We start from the raw sequence: 17,910 nt of genomic DNA on the forward strand, positions 1-17,910 counted from the left end.
GACGGAGGCGACAGTTGACTAAAGACACTGTTTTTGTAAGACAGCCTCATGAGGAAGATGGTCAGGGTTGTCTATAACTTTCTTGATTTTACATAAAATGCCTTTTTGCATCATCATCTTCAGAGGCCTTGATAAATAAATAGCCGTTAAAGAAAAAAAACCCAAAAACGAGCTATTCTGTTAGCGATCGTTTGGGTCTGTGACATCACAAGAGGTGCCAGATTGGAGCTAATCAGTCGCCATCAGTGAATATGACAAAAGAAAAACTCTGAAGTATTTGAGAGAAAAGAAAAGTTCAGTCTTACATACTTGTTCCTGAAATTGACTCTGAAAAGAACAGTGACAGTGATTGTCTTCAGAGCTAATAGTACAAATACAATATTGTTATGTGAATCTTTTTGACTGGTTTCTGTGCATTTACAAATAATTTACAGCTCAAATGTTTGGCTGCATCCAAACAGCACACAACTAAATGCTGATTTTGATTGGAAACTTGTGAACAAGGAGAGAAAAACACACGCAAAATACAAATTTATGTATTACAACAAACTCTGATCAATCCCCTTATGTGATGTCACCAGGAACATGTACCTATAAAACTTTCTTTACAGAGAGTTGATTGGATTTAGGCTAAATAACTATTCACAATGAATTTTTCCATATGGTGTCAAACTACATCTAAAGTGAGTTTGATGTATTTTTTTAAAGCATGCCAAAAACTTTGCCGTCTTTCACAATGCATATAAAAAAAATCTTAACTTATTTTCTCACATGAATTGTTATGGAAAATGGATGTTATGCACTTAATTTTCAAACTGGGCATTAACAACAAAAACTAATGGAGACAATTTGCATGGGTATTATAAAACTTTATTGTTCATTCTCTTATTTCTAACCCTTCTCAAACAATGAGAGTAAATTAAGAAGATGAAAAGGGACGCAGACAACATAACCTCCTAGAACCTTCTGGAAATATTGATCGTAAAGAAAATAGAATAAATCAACACAAAAAGTCCGTTCACCAATAAGAAGAAAGCTTTCAAAAGTCCTTGAAATGTAATATGCATATATTCTGCCCCAAGTATGCACACCTGAAGGAAAAAAAAGTACTATTATACAAAACCTTGAAAGCTTATCTGAAAATGGATGATAAATAAAAAGGCAATAATTTCTTTTGTTTTTATTACGGTCAATATTGTAAGTAGGAATAAATATCTTTTATACCACAAAGATCAAATCTTTCATTCGATTAAAAATGTTCCAATTACAATTTTTTATTTTGTTTTTATTAATATGAAGCTGGAAATAAAAAATAAAAAAACCAACAAGCGCCGTAAGTTTAAGGGAACAATTACTCTTTACAGTTGCTTCTCACCAGACAGAATATGCAAAGAGGAGGGAAAAGCAGACATTATGTCTAGCAGAGGGCGTTATAGTCAGGTAGTGTCTATCAGGTGTGTAGAACTGTTCTGGTGCTGCTCCACTGCTTCTGCTCTTTACATCTGATCTCTGAGCTTGGCGAGCCTTTGAGACAGTTCGTCCTGCGAGCAAGAAACAGTTTAAAAGGGTAAAGATGAGAGCATATTTTACATTTAGCTTAACATTTATAAGTGACAATCATTTTGTAATTTAGTTTTCTTATAAAATAAACACTTAATTGTTTAGATTTAACAAGCAAACATGACAGGATACCTGTTCTGCAGAGGCTACGCTGGTACCCACAGATCCTGTCTGTCCTTGAGGGAGTTCCATGTTCAGGTCCAATCTGAACAGAAAGCAAAAGCTTAACCATTATATATAGGCCTGTCATAATATTCAATAAATTAATTAATCTCATGATAAATTAAAACAAACTCAATTATTTCCACTGGCATTTCTCTTTTTTCTCTCTTTCTACCAAAAAATAGATGATAAAAGTCTTCTGTTTGGTGCTTTGGTCTCAACTAGCCCTTTTTTTGAAGAACAATTTTGTTTACAAAGACTTAAAAGTGTATTTTAATTGTTGTTTTGTTTATTTATTTTGGATATTTAAAATGTCTTCCAGTTCCAGTGTTAATTAGAATTTAAAGTTTATCGATCTATTAGAATGTGCTCTTGCATTATTATTATTATTATGCCATTACCAATATATTACTTAAAAATAGTTTCAAAACAACAATGTTATCGTTTATCGCAATAACTTCTGGAACAATTTATCGCCCAGCGGAATTTTTTATTGCGACAGGTGTAATTATATTCATAAGACTCACCTTAACAAAATATCATTTTATATCACTGATAAAATGAATGAACACAATGTGATTTAATTGATCCGAGAAGAAATATTAGAATGAGTGGTTACCCTGCTTCATCTGCCAATTCATGCAGCAACGACTCCACTTGATTCTGTAACGCACATAACATATTACATTCATGCAAGCAGTTCTTAAACGGACCGCGAGGAAAAGCTTAGCAGAGAAAGCCACCTGTGGTGTTGTGAGAGTCGTCGTGCTGCTCATGGTGTCTTCCATCTGAGCAGTCTGGACGTCCAGAGTTTCAAACTGATGTTCAAATTTGTCCATGAGAGCTGAAATCTACAACAAAAAAGCACCAACCAAGTTTAAAATATGTTACTTTCATTAAAATGCATGAATATATACCATTTAGTTGGAGATACCTTTTCGAGATTCATACTCTTCAGAGTGGCATCCATGCCTTTCACCACTCCGGCCATAGATTTTGTGACCTGTGAGATAAAACCAAAGAAAAAGCTGCCATTGTTTTGCCACATGGATGTGGAGACGTTAACTGAAGCAGCGTGCGGCGCACCTGGTTCATTGTAACTGCCGTCTGGACTCTCGCTGCCACGGCGTCGACTCGGGCGCTCATCCTCAGGAAGTTCACAGACTGATTCTTCTGTCTGATGGCGTTCTCTGCGTGGATCCTCGCCACTTCCATGTTCCCCTTCTGGATGGCCTGAAGACGACAAAAACTTTGATGAAGCTCTCAATAGCCGACGTTGACAGCTGGCCTGATGAGTGAAACACAACTTACCTTCTTGACTTTTGCCTTCTCTAATTTTTCCTCTTTGTCACATTTCTTTGAATTTCTTTGGAGCTCTTTGGCAGCAAACTTTAGATTGAAGAGATTTTCTGAGAAACAAAGTTAAAGAACAACAGAAAGCAGGAAGACAAGCAGAAAACAAATCTCTTTTATTGATTGCCCTGACCACTGATCAGGCCACTGGAATCTAAAATCTCTAATTTTGTCCCATCACTGAAAGCACCAAATTAGGCTAAAACAGGCTGGACTGAGAACATGACTTAGAGAGGAAGCTAACAAAGAAGAAAGAAACCTCAAAGTTCGATATTTCCAATATCAGTGAGGTATTTGAAAATTAATTCACATAAAGAATAAAAGTTATAAGAAACTTCTTAAGAAAAAACTGTATTTTCATTCAGTCATTTCATTTGTTTAAGCTGCCACAACAGGGAGGAAAACTTCAGATAAGATTCTTAAATGTCAATCTGACAACTATTTTGTTTTGAAATAATGTTGAAATCCTGTGTAAGTTGCAAGGCTAAGCAACAGACTTGTTTGACAGAGGATGTTTGTAGATTGCAGATTGAAATTAGCTTTGTCACGCTAGCTTTCTTGACATCATATAAATAATCAACCACAACAAAAGGGTTTCTTCAGGTTCAAATATTGGTAAAATAAATTACTAAAAGCTGCAACAATCTAACACAGATCAGCAAACAAGAGCTTTTTTCTCTTACTTATTCGGATGAACAATTATTTGCTTCCAATGGTAAAGCAAGGGAAGAAAACAGCGTAATTATTATTATTATTATTATCACATATTGGATGTTTTAATTATACTGTGAAGCCATAATTTGTTGTGATCTGACAAAATTAAAAGTTTGAGATGTAAAGCAAAGTGTTGAGGTCTGTTAATGAACAGATTAACTTGTATAAATTTTCTGTCCCATAAAGTGACTTTTCTAATTGTATTTGTAGATTTTTCCAGTGATGTAACTTTGGACAGTTTTTTTTTTTTTTTTAATAAGTGTTTTCTGTTTTAATTTGAATTCTAATGTATCTGTTTTATTCCTAGGGCAGGACAGGTTTCAATTGATCAAGAAAGTCAAGTTAAACATCTCTGATCAGTGCATCTTTACATTGTCTTGGAGCGTCCACTATGACATCATCGAGCTCCGCATACTGTACAGCAGTACGTAATCTGTCCACAAGAAAGCACAATTAGGTGATTTCCCAACTGAAAAAAAAAATTTGCCTTATCATCCGTTTTAAAAGATAAAATGAATGAGAACAAAGATTATGTTTGAATTTAGTGAGAATAAACCAACAAATCCCGACTTTCCACATTAAATTCTTATATGCCAGTTTAGGAAGAATCTCTGAGTAACTGATTAGTAACTGGGTATTCAGTAAGTCGTTTATATCCAAACGATAACAAAGTTATTATTTTTGACCTAAAATTCACACATTTTCAATAACTACAGAATTGGCCTATGGCTTCGTTTTGGTAAACACAAACGAAGCTTGTGTTTATCAAACTGTACATTTAGTTTACTATCTATTTACAAGCTTTTATGTGGTTCTCAAACATACAGCGTTTACCATATAAAACAAATATAAGGATACTACAGGTATCAAGATAAACTGTTGTAGGGAATACTATATAAACCACATAATTCAGCTGTGGTGTACGGTATCAAGTTTTATGTTTTCCGATGTTAGCATAGAGGCCGTAAACGCAGCTCTGCCAAAGATTACAGACGCCTGAAGAAATTCAGTAATGTTCAACTTATTAAATATGCTACTTTATTAAGCTTTCAGTAATGCCTGATACACTTTGTAAAGACTCAAATGTCAGTGACAAATATATCTCATAATTTAACGAAGCTACCGTGTTGCGTTAAACGCTTTAGCCACTGCCTTCTCTGTCGTTACGCCGCACTTCTCTTCCATTTTCACCGCTTTCAAAGGATACTTTCCATACTCGGCATCTTTAATTGCTTCTTCGGAGACCCAACAATAAAATTCTCGAGAAAAATCCACAAATAAACTAGTCAAAAAAAAAGAAAAAGTTGTTAAACGCTACACTCCTCTGTTTCGGTAGTGTCGCCCTCTTCCTCACTTCCTGGTGTCTTACCAAAATATCGTCTACGTCATTGTCACGTGGTGTAGGTATTCCATTCAAACGTCACGAGCGAGATGCATCCGCCTCTTTCGCCCAAATGTGAATGAAAATATATTTTAAAAATCAATAAAACAGAGACAAGCACGTTAGAAGCACACGGTAACAGTAAAATTGCGGAAACACCGACTGAAAACAAAGGGAATGCGGGCAGCGGGGTGAAAGTGGACGTGCCGCTGCGGTGGGCGGTGAAAGCGCCTGTCTGATGATTAGATTTACTGTGTGGATCACGGTGGAGAGGGAGGATGACTCACTCCGTCTGATGTGAGGTTCACCCCGCAACAGCTCGGCAGTGCGGTGGCACGCCGGCGGTTCAGGCTGACATGTCCGCTGTAATCCAGCAATACAAGGAAAACTTTATCAAAGTATTAAGCTGCCCCCTTTTCCGAGGCCAAACGGGTACGGGCTTTGTTTGAAACTTGAGTGTTTCGTCACTTGATAGTTAGAGTGACCCGTGGAGTCGTGATTCACCGTGAATTTCGTGACGGCTAATTGCCATGGAAACAGTGCTGCTGCGCTGAGAGGAAATTGTCCGTATTAACTTCAGCTTCAACCTTTCCAACAGGGTCGGATAAACCTGTTGGATACCTTAATATATTTTTTTCCCTTATATTCTTTTGTCTTGGCTTTACTTTTTTTTACTGTAATTTGACAACCAATCAGGTGAGTTCTTAAATTTGTTACTGTCATAGTGCAAACGCAGTTAACGTTTTATTTCTTTGAGTGTCTTATGTAGTTTGAGTAAGAATAATCGCTTGGTAATTTGCTAGATGTTGCAAATATATCTGTATTAGGTTATATAGATTTTGTTGACATGTTTGAATTGGAAAATTTCATTTAGAGAATAAAAACTGCAAGATTTAGAAAAAACTCAAACAAAAGTGGGCTCTGCAAAATTCTCAAATTTTGCAGAGCAAATTTTGCAGAGCAATACAATAATGTACCTATCAGTACATTATTGTGCTAAATTATATCAAATGCAACAATCTATATGTCAAGTTCACTGGCAGAGGATTTTATGGCCCTGATGCCACGTCAAGTGGTGCATTTCGTGTTGTTTTTGCGCACATGGAAAGAATCCAGGAGAGCCAATGAGTGATGCTTTGTTCAGTGGCTGTATGAGTCATATAGTCTTATCTATAAAGAAGCCAAGTGGCAGAGGAGCAGTCTTGCTGCAGGACCGAGCTGATGTAACCCCTGAGATTCACTAGAGGCTGCTATGGGCCACGAGTCCCGGTGCCCCGGGTGGCTACCTCCCACTGACTGTATTTGCACGGGTGGAAAACCAAATACTGACACTGACCTCACACAGACTCTCTGTGCAGAAAGAGCTGCTCTTGTGTTAGATTCTCAAACCATATATATGTAAAAGAATTAGACAAAATTAGCAATGGTGTTGGGTTTTCTTGTTCAGTACTCATGTTTGACAATGAACCACACTTCTTTTGTTAGATAGCTGTGTTCACTTTATTGCCAACGTTCCAGTTAACAACGTCTTCACTTCTTTGTTTTATTAGAACAATGCAGTCTACACACACGAACTTGCTCTCACTGCCCCCAGTGGACAACAGCAGTACAACATGCACATAAACAGAAAGTGACAGGATGCAGAACTTACAACTGTACCTTTCAACGTAAATTAGAATGCATGAACATATAACACAAAATAACTTAAAGACAAGTTAAGATGAGAACATATTCTAACACCCTCCCTTGTTCTCATCTTCTTTACCTTCAAATACTTAATGTCCAAAAAACCATCCTTTGAATTTCAGGAATTTTGCTTTTGGTGCAGGTTTGGTTAAGATATCAGCAACCATATTTTCAGATGGGCAGTACACCACATTTATTTTCCCTTCTCTCAATGCATCACGTATAAAATGATACTTCACATCAATGTGTTTGGATCTCTGTCTGTTCACAGGGTTCTTACACAATGCAATGGCCCCTTGGTTATCACCATGAAGCGTTGTACAGCTGTACTTTTTGCTATCAATACCATTTAAGAGTTGACTTAAATGTAGACTTTCTTGTGTAGCAGCTGTTAACCCAATGTATTCAGCCTCACAGGTGGAAAGAGCCACAGTTGGTTGTTTCTTGGATTTCCAGGAAATGGCTGGACCTTGTGACGTTAAACTAAAACAATAACCTGTGATGCTGCGTCTGTCCTCTACTGAGGATGCCCAGTCAGAGTCACTGTAGGCTATGAGGTTCAAGTCTTCATTGTTTTTCTTGAAACTTAGTTCATAGTCACAAGTACCTTTCAGATACCTCAAAACATGTTTAGCATTCACTAAATCCTCTGTCATAGGTTTAGCTAAAGTCTGGGAAAGTTTGCTCACTATCCAACTGATGTCTGGTCTGGTGCAGGTCATGGCATAAATCAGACTACCTACTATCTCACGATAGTCTGTAGGATTCATTATTTTTGTTTCATCAGTCACGATTTTCTTTGTGATCAAGTTTTAGTTCGCATGGGGTGGATCTTGGTTTGCAGTCCAACATTCCATATTTTTCCAACATTTTTAGGATGTACTTCTTTTGGCTCATTTTTATTTCATCTTCTTTTTGTTCAAAATGAATGCCTAAAAAATGTGATATTTTGCCTAAGTCCTTCATGTTGAACTTTGATTTCATTGTTTCTTTGAAACTGTCCAAAACATCAATGCTGTTAGCAGCAATGATCAAGTCATCCACCCAAATGAGCACAATAACCGTGTCATTTTCTGTTTGTTTTCTATACACACAATGATCAACTAGGTTCCTTTCAAAGTTGTTTTGTTCAAGATGATCATTCAGGAGTTTGTACCAATTTCTTCCAGATTGTTTTAATCCATACAGAGATTTCTTTAATTTATACACACATTTCTGTCCTGTTTTTGTTTGTTGTTCAAACCCCTCGGGCTGTTCCAAGTAAATTTCTTCGTCAATTGGGGCATGCAAGAAAGCTGTTTTGACATCCATCTGATGTACTTTAAGGTTGTTCTGAACTGCTATCTGCATTAATGCTACTGATGTTATGTTAGCTGTTGGAGCAAAGGTTTCATGGTAGTCTATACCTTCTGTTTGGCTGTAGCCTTTTGCTACATACCTAGCTTTGAAAATCTCTTTTCCTTCCTTTTCTTTGAGTGTATATACCCACTTCCCTCCAACTGTGTTCCTACCCTCTGGTAGAACACTCAGTTCAAATGTTTCGTTTTCTTTAAGAGAGTCAATTTCGTCCCTCATTGCCTGTCTCCATCTGTCTGCCTGTGGTGACTTCTGAGCCTCACTGAATGTTTGAGGGATACCAAGCACAGCCCTGTAACAATGATCAACAGTTATTTGTGTTGCATCTTTAGTCTTAGGATCTAATTGGTAATCTTCAAGGTATTTTGGGGGTCTTTTCTCTCTTTTTGGATAACGATCTCTTTGCTTCGTTTGAGTTTGATCACCATCAATTTCACTCCTAGTGAGATCATCTGAAAATTCTGCATTTTGAGTTCCTTGAATAGTAAGTTCCTCTTTGTCACTTGGGGTGACATTTTGGGTAACATCCTGGGTTAAGGGTGTTACATCATGTCTGTTTGCCTGCATCGTGTATCTATGATCCTGGATCCCTTCATCCCAAATATCTGTCTGTGTCTGTTGGTCAACACCACTTTCTTTGATGAACCTTACTAGCCTGTGTCTGGAAACTTTTCTCGCCTGTGGGTGGTACACCAAATAAGCTGGGCTGTTCTTGCTGTACCCTAAAAACAGTCCCTTTTCCCCTCTTGAGTCTAATTTCTTGTGGTGGTTGTTGTATGAGTAACACTCTGATCCAAATACCCACATGTTTGAAAGATTGGGCTTTCTTCCTGTCATCAAGAAATATGGGGTGTTTTTGGTTCTGTTATTATAACATCTGTTGCGAATGTGGGCAGCACACTGAACAGCATATGGCCACAGTTCTTTAGGTAAGCCCTTTTCTGATAACATACACCTTCCCATTTCAAAGAGCGTTCTCCACTGTCTCTCTGCTTTTCCGTTTTGGTGTGGGGAGTATGGTGACGACGTTTCATGTCTAATGCCTTTATCTCTGAGTAGTGTTTGAAAATCATTACATGTGTACTCGGTACCATTGTCTGACCTAAGACACTTAACATTACCATAGGGTGCACAGTCTGCCAGAAACTGCTTTGTTGCCTTAGTCACATCACTTTTGTTTTTCAGAAAATAGACTGCAATAGATCCTGAGAAGTCATCAGTAAAGGAAATCGCATATCTGTGTCCTTCTAAGCCTGTAGGGTCAATAGGTCCTGATAGGTCAGTATGAACCAACTCTAGTGGCTTGCTCGTTTTAACATCTGACTCTTTGTTTCTGCTGTTGATAAATTTCCCTTCTGTACAGATGTTACACTCCATTTTACTGTTGTCAGTGACTTTCATTCCCTCCACCACATTTTGTAATTTCATAACATCAGCCATGTTACAATGTCCTAATATTTCATGCCATGTTTTCAGATCACAAGCTAGCTTCACTTTATCTCTGCTCATCATGTCATTTAAGTTTTCCTCAATGCATCCTTCATTATTGCTTTTCATTCTGAGGTAATACAGTTTCTCATGAGCCTCAATAGGGAACACAGTACCATCTTTACTCAGCAGTTCATTCTGCCCATCTGTGAATGTTACACTGGCTCCATTGGCTGTAGCTGATGTCACAGAAAATATGCTCTGTGGGTAGGATGGGATGAATAAAGCATTTTTCAGAGTAACTTTAACATACCTCCCCTTTGAGTTCAACAGTTCAATCTGTGCATCACCACGCTTCAGTGCAACATTGTTCATCTTCTTTCCATCTGCCAGTTCCATGTAATGTCTACTTGGGTCAAAAGTCTTGTCAATTCTTGTGAACAGCTCTTCATCAGTGATAATGTGTGATGTGGCTCCACAGTCCACCATTATTCCATTAAGTCTGATGTTGTCAGACAGAAGATTCCGGCTGACTTTGAATACCATGGTCTGGTCCTCCTCATGGTTGTCCTGCATGTCTGAAGTCTGCTTGGCATCATCTTTCCGTTTCGATCTTCTTCTGCATGTCTCGTCACTGTGGGTTGTGCTTCTGTGGTAGCTGCACCATTTTGGCGCGGTCTTTTGGCGGCAGTCTCTCGCCATGTGCCCGCGCTGTCCACAGTTGTAGCAGTTTATTGTTGTCATGTCCACTTTCATTACATTATCTGACTTCGGTTTGCTTTCAAACTTTTCTGTCTCTTCATAGCTTCGAAGTCTGCTCTTAAACTGAGCGAACGTCAAATCTTCAGTGCTCTGTGTTGTGTGAATAGCAAAAGGTTTGTATGATTCTGGGAGTCCCTTCAGAATCATTGCTATTATTAGTCCGTCACTAATAACCTCTTTTGCATTTCTCAGAGACGTTATCGCTTTTTCAGCACGTAAAACATAATCTGTCACTGTTTCGCCGGGTTCCTTTAGTAAGGACGTGAGCTCTGTGTAAAGGGCGATGATCCTGGGCTTACCCTGGCTGGCGTAATGTCCGCGTAGTATCTGCAGAGCTTTCTTCCCATCGTCGGCGGCATCTCTCATCACCAACGACAGGCTTTTATCATCGAGGAGCTGGATTAGTTCCGCGTAACATTCCGCGTTTTTCTCTTCGTCTGGGTCCGCGGTAGATAGGATGGTGTCTTTTAGGCCTAGCGTTCTTAAGTAAGCGAGGAACTTTACCTCCCAAAGTTCGTAGTTGTTTTCGTCTCCGTTGAAAACTAGTCTGTCCCATCGTCCTCCCGTGCGGTGCCTGGGCCCATAACCTGTTGGGTTTTCTTGTTCAGTACTCATGTTTGACAATGAACCACACTTCTTTTGTTAGATAGCTGTGTTCACTTTATTGCCAACGTTCCAGTTAACAACGTCTTCACTTCTTTGTTTTATTAGAACAATGCAGTCTACACACACGAACTTGCTCTCACTGCCCCCAGTGGACAACAGCAGTACAACATGCACATAAACAGAAAGTGACAGGATGCAGAACTTACAACTGTACCTTTCAACGTAAATTAGAATGCATGAACATATAACACAAAATAACTTAAAGACAAGTTAAGATGAGAACATATTCTAACAAATGGTGTAGTCTAACAATTTCTTGCAAATAAATGTAATTGGAGGAATAAAAAGAAAAACAACCTATTAATAGTAACCAATGACTTTTCATTGCCCCATATAAATATGAGATGACACAGTTGGCTGGATGAGGATTAATGTTTCCCTTGCCTGCATGCACACTCAGCAGGACAATGAGGGAGGTTAAAACAATACGTTAAAAATCTCCAAAGGTTACTGCAAGAGAATTACAGCTCAGAGTGGCATTTTGGCTTCACCAAATCTCCATAAAAATCACCAGACACCATCTACATGCCAAGTAGTTACTTGGAAGTTGTGCCAAAAAATAGTATTTTCTACCATCACAAATGTAAATCGTATTTACATTTGTGATGGGAAAAAATCCAAATGTAGGATCTGAAGTGGCCTATCACAGTTATTACAAACTATTTCTGTAATAAATTTAATCACTATTTGAAAAATGTATTCTGTATTTTTTCAGATTATCTCAGTTTGATATCAAAATTTGTGATTAGTGTTTTCCGTGACAAAAAAGCCTAAGGAAATATTTGAGGGGAAAGTATCCCCCCCTCCCCCCCCCACACACACACTCTAAATCTACCATATTTGAAAATTATGTTTCTCCACAGTTTTCAGGGTGAGATCATTCTACTGTAATAAAAACATGGACTATTTTAAGGTAATGACTAATCTTTGCCAGGGGTGCTAATTGTTGAGACTGCAGTGTATATTTAAAATGCTAGAAAGCATAACAAAATAGAAATTAGATAAGGATGCTTACAGGGAATTGCATCCTAATGATACACACATGGAGCATAAATTTAAATCTCCTTGTATAAACTGAAAACGACTCCATGAAAAGCAAAGGTAGTGATTTTCTAATCCAATTTGGTTTTCTAAATATATCAAACCATTTTTATCAGATGGTCAATGTGTGATACAAATGACAGGCCTCTCGTTTTACAGGTAAGGAGAATGGAGCATAAAACTGAAAAGAGGTTCCACAACCTGACCCATGTGCAAGTCGAGGCTCTCGACAAAGTGCTGACTGAGGTGATCCCGATCCACGGGCGAGGAAATTTTCCCACACTGCAGGTGAGAGCCAAAGACATCATTCGTGTGGTGAAAGATCGACTGGTGGAGAGGGACATCCAGGTTAAAGACATACGCCTCAACGGAGCCACCGCCAGCCACGTCCTGGTGAGAGATAACGGCCTGGGCTACAGAGATTTGGACATCATATTTGGAGTAGAGCTGCCCAGGCAGGAGGACTTCCAAGTGATTAAGGACGTGGTGCTGGGCAGCCTGCGGGACCTCCTCCCATGTGGGGTTAACAGACGGAAAATCACTTGCCTCACTATGAAGGAAGCATATGTGCAAAAGATGGTGAAAGTATTCAATGAGCACGACAGATGGAGCCTGATCTTGCTTTCCAACAACAGATCCAAAACGGTGGGGCTCAGATTTGTTAGCTCCCTCCGGAGGCAGTTTGAATTCAGCGTGGACTCCTTTCAAATAATACTAGATCGCATGCTGGAGTCTTACTGGGAGAGTGACAGGAGAGGAGAAGGAAAACTGCCACTGAATGCCAGGAATTCATCACAGGGGCACAGCAGCAAAGACAATAACAAGATACAAGAACAATCAAGCAGTCGTGAAGATGTCAAAGAGGATGCTGAAAAAGATGGAGAAATGGCAGCTAACTCAGGCCCTTCAAGCCCAGATGAAGCCGTTTCTCCATCTGAGCTTAAAGATGAAGATACGGATCATGCAGATGGAAAGTATGAGGCGAAAGGACCTGAGGGAAACAGCCTACAGCAGGTGGAGGATGGTGTGGGTGGCTGTGAGGTCGCCCATTCAGAGGAAGACATGTCAGAGGTGTTTGAGCTTTGTGAAGAAAGCACAGAACAAAAAGAACTGTTCGATGGTGATTATCCCTTGGAAGCATCGTCGAAAGCTTTTTTCCCCGATGCAAGAGACCCATTAATGACTCATCCATGTTTAAAACTGCAGACGACTGAAGAAGTGTCCATAATAAACACCGAACCATCAACTTCCGAAGAAATAGCTCATTTTGAAACAAGTACAAAGTTAGAGGTAAACATCGTGAACTGCAAGATGGAAAACACCCCAACTCTACAAGATTCCCTCTGTGAAGACTCCTTTCCTCCCCCGGCTAAAAAAACTTGCAGCACATCACAGGACATTGTGCCAGACTACTGCCCTTCTCCGAAACTGCAAAGGAAAATGTCACGGAAGCTGATCAGCCAGCCTGAAAAGTGGTCCTTACTCACGGATGTGTCAGACCTTACAACTCAACTCTTTTCACCAATAGAGGTAGTGAAACCTCTTCAGCCAAAACCCCCTGTACCTGATAGTGTAGATCTTCGTGGCTCAAACGTTTTATGTCCTGAATCAGAACATTTTGAGGGTAAGGACACTCTTACTGTTCCTTCGTACAGTCCAGAACTTGCACCTCAGGAAGGTGCAAACTCGACTGATTCTCCAGAACAAACCGTGAAGCCAAAACACCTCAAGAAGCCTCCTGATTTAAAGACCACGGTTTCAACGCCTCAAGTTGATGATCAAGGTCCTGAACTTCTTAACACTGTTCCAAATAGTGTCCCCTGTGTTAGTGTAGAAAGTGAGCCTGTTATCACTGTTGAAGCAGAGTGCATGTACGGAGACTTTGAGCAAGCGATGGACCACCTTCGCCAACGCCTCATTGCTACCCACAACCCAGAGGAGATCCGTGGAGGGGGGCTGCTGAAGTACAGCGATCTGCTGGTGAGGAACTTCCGGCCAGCCAGCGAGACTGAAATCAAGTCCTTGGAGCGTTACATGTGCTCCCGCTTCTTTATCGACTTCCCTGACGTAAGCGAGCAGCAGCGTAAGATCGAGGCCTACTTGCAGTGCCACTTCATTGGCAGCGAGGAAGCGAGCAAGTACGACTACCTGATGACCCTGCGGCGCGTGATAGACGAAAGCACAGTGTGTTTGATGGGACATGAGAGGAGACAGACCCTCAATATGATCACTGTCCTTGCTTTGAGGGTTCTGGGGGAGCAGAACGCCATCCCCAACACGGCAAACGTTACTTGCTTTTATCAGCCTGCGCCATACGTGTCAGAGCCAATTTACAACAGCTACTACATCCCTCAGGCCCAACCGCCGCTTGTCTACCACCCGTACCCTCTGCATGTTCACATGCAATCTGGCCTTGTTTAGCCAAGATGTTCCGCTGGCATGAAGGCATGCACTTAGCATGGCACTCTGCAATCAGAGGCTTACATGGAAGTTTTGGCAACAACAGGCAACAAAAGTTGCAGTGTTGTTTAAAGTTTTAAAATCCCTCCTGCTTACAACAGATATTGGGTGGTCAGGGCTGAGGCGGACTCAGAGGTAAATGTGCATTCTTTTCAAGAAGAGCCCAAGAAGAGAAACACGAGAGCTTGTTGAGAGGATTTTTTGAAATCCGAGGGGACCTGCTGTACGGCTGGTCCAGTTCAGTTTTGGAGTACTGATTACCCTCCTGCATTGAAGGCATCGTTATATGTCTACATGATAAACACCTTTAACTTATTAAGTGTAATCTGTTGCTTGTTGGCTACGTGGATCTTGAAACCTTAGTCTGGAAAAAGTTCGAGATCCTGTGGGGTACAAACACTGTAACTGTTTTGTGAATCGTTCGTCTGAACCACATTCAGTGATCCCATACCTGTGTACACATTGTTTAGAGATAAGATGCCGTTTACTGTGGCGTTAGATTAGACAGTGGTGCTTCCATAATGTGGTAAATTATGTTCTAGTGGATGTGAATTGTGAACACCATCATGTAATAAGGATACAGTAGCTGAAGGCAGTTAGAGAATAAATAAACCAGATTTAAAAGATTTGAATAAATTGCTTCTGGTAAAGTGATTACAGCACTGAGAAACAACATGTGTTTATGAATCATTTAGATATCAGTTATGTAAGCGAACGTCTTTAAATGCGAAACATTGCTCACAAATAAGGTGACTGTAAAAACACCTGAGTTTAGATTTCACAACACTGTGAAACAAAAGACAAAGTGTGGTTTCTGCACCAGTTTGTGTTGGGAATACTTTTTTGGTTTTTTTTGCTATATAGAGTCCCATTGTGGGAGCTTGTAGGTAATTTTAGAGTCAGTCACCATCGCTGACATTCAAAGCACAAAGATATTATTCAGGACTTGGTGTCTCCAGCTGCCATGTTTTACAAAAAACGTCTAATAAAGTATCTCCTTCTGGAGTGATACTTTTCCTGGTAAAACTCAATGATTAAACCTGCAAAAGGCCTCACGGCATCGTAACTGAATAAATGTCTTGGACTCTCGCTACAGTTTCTGCAGAAAGAAGAAAAAAATTATAACTGAAGTAATAAACTAATAATTATCTAATCAAAGCATGTATATAGCAGATTTGATATGATCACTTCTTCCATGTGTCTCTGATTATTATTGAAAAGAGCCTTTCCACTTTCAGATGCATCAAAGGCTTTAAAATAATTATTTATTAGAAAAATAAAATACATTGGGAACGTTTATTTATTAAGTGTAAGACAAAAAACAGAATCTTGACAAGGAATAATTCCTTACCCAAACTTACCATTCGGCTGCTCTACTAACAATCCCAAAATATAAATGTCTCTGAAGCATTTTTATCATTTATTTTCTACGTTTAATGAATAAGCCACGACATATTGTTTAGATGGGCTACGAATAAAGTGTGATAGAGTCCCAATTTTATAAGCCTCTCTTCAAAATAGGGAAAAACAGGAGAAAATGCTTTTCAGCTTAAAGACAGATGCTTATCTTCAAAAATACAGAAATTATATGGCTCGATGCTCATTTCAAAACAATCAATGTAACCAGTGCTACTGTAATTAATATATATATATATGTATATTTTAAGGATTTTTATTTATCTTTACGAATGTAACGATAACTAGTGTGAAATATGTGGCCTAGGTAGAAAAGTCTTGCTAATTCATCCTGTTTCAGAAATATCACTGTTGATTTCCTTTGAAAAATGTTAATCAGTTTCTCCTGAAATATTTCACACAACTTATGAGATGAAACTATATTCAAAAATGTGTGTTGTCCGAACTTGTCAGCTGATCTCCGTCTTTGCTGAGTTTGACCTGATTTGATTGTGGTTGACAAAAATATGTTGAACTCCATCAGAATTAGGTAATTACATCTTATTCAAGATGAGCAGGAGTGACTGCAAAGTGATGTATAAAACGGAAATACTTTCATCTTTTATGAGATTTAACCACAAATATTCAAACATTGACAGAGAAAACATGTTTATAGCTCCAACGTCTAAAATGAAGGGAAAAGAGTATAAAATTGATATATTCCGCTCAAAAGTGTCAGATGCAGTGTAGTAAAATGTAGATAAAACATATTTTTAATGCTTTGCTTTTTTTTCATATGAAACTTGTTGATAATGTCCAATTCAGACGTTGTTCCTCTCATCCTTTCTAACCAGTGAGACATTGTGATGCTTACCAGGTGTTATTGGTCGTTTTTTGTCACAGTTTCTTTGAGCTACCGCTACATCTCATTCCTCTTGAGGGAAGCATCACAGAGATTTGCTGCGATACAAAAGTCTGAATGCATGTTTTCATTATAACATTTGGAAGGAAATATGCCAGTTCTCTGGTGAAATCAAATCCTTTTCTTTGTCGTCCCCAGACAGATTTTTGCTGGGTCCGAGACATTGCTGCAGTCATGAGCGTACACTGTTTGGGGTTTTTCTGCCTGCTGTCTTGTGCAAAAAAAAGAAGAAAAAAAAGAAAGTGCAGCCGCTGGTTCCTATGTCTCGTGTGTGCAAAGCACTCGTGTTTAGGGTTTGTGATTAACAACAACAAAAAACAAGACAAAGTGAAGCACAGTTTAGAGCAGGTAGGTACCCACACTGACACTGAAGCACAATGTAAATGCACTTAGGTATTGTTGAGTATTGACAGTGTTTGACATGCTTGTGATCCTCCAGCTCACTATTGATAATCATAACAATGTGTGTAAGTTGTCCCTCTTGTAGCTTCGACATGGTCGTATTTATCTCTGGGGTTTGTTATGTGTCGTTCTTGCAGTAAAGACACTCAGATATTCCTGTTATGAAATCTAGACGCTGAAATTGTTGTCAATGTGTGAATAAATGTAAATCAACTGCTCCGTGTCTGGTGTCTTCTCTCAGTGGAACGCGTTTGGCCAACTGTTTTATTTCCTCAAGCTTGGAGGTTTGTTGTTTTGGGTAATCGTCTTAATTTGCAACAGCCCTGCTATGGGGAACTTTGCAGGTACTTTGCAACACGTTCAGATGAAATGCAGGAAATGTTACCGACAGATAAACTGGGGCGCTCCTAGAGAAGGCAAAGAAAAACAAATAACTAGTACAAAAACATATTTATTTATTTATTGGGTTTTTATTGTAGAAGGTGACACTGTATGCATTTGTGTTTGTTCCACTGCACGTTACATCCAACACATACAGTTCCAATCGCTAGATTTGATATTTTACTGGTGAATTTGAACCTTTTTTAAATGGAGAAGTAATGATAAACAATTATTTTTTTAA

General features: G+C 39.1%; 2 protein-coding genes across 2 annotated transcripts; one reads left to right on the forward strand and one right to left on the reverse strand.

Moving 5' to 3' along the window:
* Positions 1–848: 848 nt before the first annotated feature.
* Positions 849–5,344, reverse strand: LOC122845181 (charged multivesicular body protein 1b). The gene is made up of 8 exons (XM_044141303.1): positions 4,997–5,344; positions 3,034–3,131; positions 2,809–2,955; positions 2,657–2,725; positions 2,466–2,573; positions 2,342–2,385; positions 1,693–1,765; positions 849–1,541 (listed from the first exon to the last, which is right to left on the reverse strand). Exons 1-8 carry the CDS (start codon positions 5,010–5,012, stop codon positions 1,497–1,499), a joined length of 600 nt encoding a protein of 199 aa, XP_043997238.1. The 5' UTR covers positions 5,013–5,344; the 3' UTR covers positions 849–1,496.
* A 94-nt stretch (positions 5,345–5,438) lies between these two features.
* On the forward strand, positions 5,439–17,687 carry LOC122845180. The gene is made up of 2 exons (XM_044141301.1): positions 5,439–5,866; positions 12,269–17,687. Exon 2 carries the CDS (start codon positions 12,278–12,280, stop codon positions 14,528–14,530), a length of 2,253 nt encoding a protein of 750 aa, XP_043997236.1. The 5' UTR covers positions 5,439–5,866; positions 12,269–12,277; the 3' UTR covers positions 14,531–17,687.
* Positions 17,688–17,910: the final 223 nt, after the last annotated feature.

Source organism: Gambusia affinis, linkage group LG15 (assembly GCF_019740435.1).
Source record: "Gambusia affinis linkage group LG15, SWU_Gaff_1.0, whole genome shotgun sequence".
Taxonomy (NCBI): Eukaryota; Metazoa; Chordata; class Actinopteri; order Cyprinodontiformes; family Poeciliidae; genus Gambusia; species Gambusia affinis.

What these genes read in the sequence shown, in the direction of transcription:
- LOC122845180 (XM_044141301.1), top strand. Translation starts at nt 12,278, where the DNA reads ATGGAGCATAAAACTGAAAAGAGGTTCCACAACCTGACCCATGTGCAA.
- LOC122845181 (XM_044141303.1), bottom strand. An exon ending in AGAAGGCAAAAGTCAAGAAG is followed by an intron (nt 2,956 to 3,033) that starts GTAAGTTGTGTT and finishes TGTCGTCTTCAG; the next exon opens with GCCATCCAGAAGGGGAACAT. An exon ending in CGACTCTCACAACACCACAG is followed by an intron (nt 2,386 to 2,465) that starts GTGGCTTTCTCT and finishes TGTGCGTTACAG; the next exon opens with AATCAAGTGGAGTCGTTGCT.